This window comes from Chenopodium album, chromosome 16 (genome assembly GCF_948465745.1).
Source record: "Chenopodium album chromosome 16, dcCheAlbu1.1, whole genome shotgun sequence".
NCBI lineage: Eukaryota > Viridiplantae > Streptophyta > Magnoliopsida > Caryophyllales > Amaranthaceae > Chenopodium > Chenopodium album.
Window position 1 is genome coordinate 2,596,497 of NC_137849.1, and position 2,265 is coordinate 2,598,761.

At 31.7% G+C, this 2,265-nt stretch overlaps 1 protein-coding gene across 1 annotated transcript; it reads right to left on the reverse strand.

Annotated features, from left to right (window-relative positions):
* Positions 1-445: 445 nt before the first annotated feature.
* On the reverse strand, positions 446-1,629 carry LOC145584650 (two-component response regulator ORR10-like). Its single transcript, XM_081641466.1, has 2 exons — positions 1,434-1,629; positions 446-1,287 (listed from the first exon to the last, which is right to left on the reverse strand). The coding sequence occupies exons 1-2, from the start codon at positions 1,522-1,524 to the stop codon at positions 881-883; spliced, it is 498 nt and encodes a 165-aa protein (XP_081497592.1). The 5' UTR covers positions 1,525-1,629; the 3' UTR covers positions 446-880.
* Positions 1,630-2,265: the final 636 nt, after the last annotated feature.

Consider the following 2,265-nt stretch of genomic DNA (forward strand, 5'->3'; position numbering starts at 1 on the left):
AGAAAAATCGATTATATCCAGCGCAAAAGATACTTTTATTGACAACAAGGCCACGATTGAAGATCTCAACCGGATTATTTGGTTCCCTAAAATATGGTTTTATATTAGCCAAGAGTAACAAAGAAGAAATAAATATTCTCTATAATCTTAATTTATGTCATACCGAATAATAGTTAATTTTCGTCAACTTTTAATTACCCGTACTGATTGTTAGGATCTCCGATGATAAAGATGTTTTATCGCATTCTTTAAATGGGAAAAGAAGTTTTACCATTAAACCGTGTACAATTATTTTAAATGATGTCACGAGTAGTTTTGACCTTCTAAAGTTTGTACAAAGAAGTTTTTCTATGTTTAGTAATTGAAATTTATTGATTGTTCCGATTATTCTAATAAAATTTGGTAAAGGTTACAAGAAAATTAAAAGAGAATGAACTTCAAAATCTTGTACAAATAACAAAAATTCATTGTTAATGTCATTGCAAATTATTCACTTAGATCTGGATATATACAGATACAGATCTAAAAAGAGGACCATGAACAAAAATTCCTCTCAAACAATCTAAAAGAATATTGTCGCAAATAAAAATTAACACCTCTAATTTTGATTTTGACTAAAGTTAAGAAAATTCACATCTAAAATTTTGTTTAATGATACACCATGTACTAATTGGGCCATTTCAAAAGCCAATATAATCTCCAATTAGCTTGCTTATGGATCAACCCGAAAAACCCATGTTAATTCCGTCGATACTGATTAGCCATAAGGTTGCGTGCATCTGAACCTCCTCGAACCATTTCCGAAAGCCCAATCTCCAATTCAAGTCGAACAACTTGTAATTCTATTGATCTCATTCAAAACTCGAATATAATTTGAAACTTATATGCATCTTTGGCATAAATTTTGAGCATCAGAATACCAAGTTAACAACCTTCTATGTTGTTGAAACTTGCAAAAATCCTTAACTTTGCTCTTCAACAAATGGGGTTTTAGCTTATCAACATCAGATAATTGCACAGGTTTCAAGAAGAATTCCTCTGCTCCTTCAGCCAAACACCTGTTAATTCTTGCAGGAATATTTTCTGAAGACATTATTACAACTGGAATATCCCTAAATCTTTCTGATTCCTTGATTTTCCTCAATAATTCATACCCTGTCATTCCTGGCATTGAGTAATCTGTGATTATCATGTTAACTTTGTTTGCTAATGATTCGTCGAAACTCCCTTGATTTCCTCTCAATCCCAGAAATTCTAGAGCTTTGTTTGGTGAATCGACTGCGGTAACTGCAAATAATAAGGAATTCAAAGGTCAGATAACATGAACAAACAAACACGTAACAAAAAAAAAAAAAAAAAAAATCTTATATGTGACTCGCCACACCATAAGTTAATGATCTGACGCGTTTTAAAAGTTTGAAAAATTAAAGTACCTTGAAATGAGGAAGTTTTGAGGAGTCTCTCGATCAATTTCCTATCAATGATGCTGTCATCGACGGCGAGAACATGGAATTGAGTATCCATCGATTAGATTTTATCTTCCAACTTGAGTTTTAGCGACGAATGAAATAAAGTGTAACACTTAAAAAAACGGAGGACCGAAAAATAGTAAGGGCTAAGGGAGAGAAAGGTAAAGAGAGAATGAGAATAGGAATGATGGAAATAAGGTTGTGTTGGGGGTTTTTATTTAAGAGGGTAAGAAAAATAATGATTCAGGAGATTTGGACAGTTGAGGAAAGAGATTCGAAGGGATACGTAGGAGGATCTGCGGGATTTCTTTTGTCGGCATATTTTATTTTGCGGGGTCGATTAAATTAAAATAAAATAAAGTTTGAATTTGATTAAAAAGAGTTTGAATTTAAATTTAATAATTTTGGTACGAGTCTTTTTAGCAATATCTTTATTCTTGATTTTCTAAGATTAGAAAATCTTCGTCAAAATAGAAAATATATGCTATACTAAGATCAAGATATCTTGGGTTTTGGGTGGATTTGTTTGACTCTTCGATATAAGGATAAGCCACCATCAAGCCCATGTTGTGTGGTGAATGGGTATGGCTTTTGACCTTTTCTTTATGGGATTAAAGTATTGGATTTAATTTAATTAATGGAAATTATTGTAATTAAAAATTAGTAATTAGGTTTATCAACTAACCTATCCTATTTTAAGAAACCTATCCTATTTTAAGAAACGTTTTATTTTGAATTAGTATGTCATGCTTGTTTGATGTCACTTAGGTTGCCCCATAGGTAAATGATAACTTTT

Bases quoted from the DNA above. Each gene is read 5' to 3' on its own strand.
- LOC145584650 (XM_081641466.1), bottom strand. From the start codon at position 1,524: ATGGATACTCAATTCCATGTTCTCGCCGTCGATGACAGCATCATTGAT. The intron at 1,288-1,433 runs GTACTTTAATTT...TATTATTTGCAG, and splicing joins CAAAACTTCCTCATTTCAAG to TTACCGCAGTCGATTCACCA.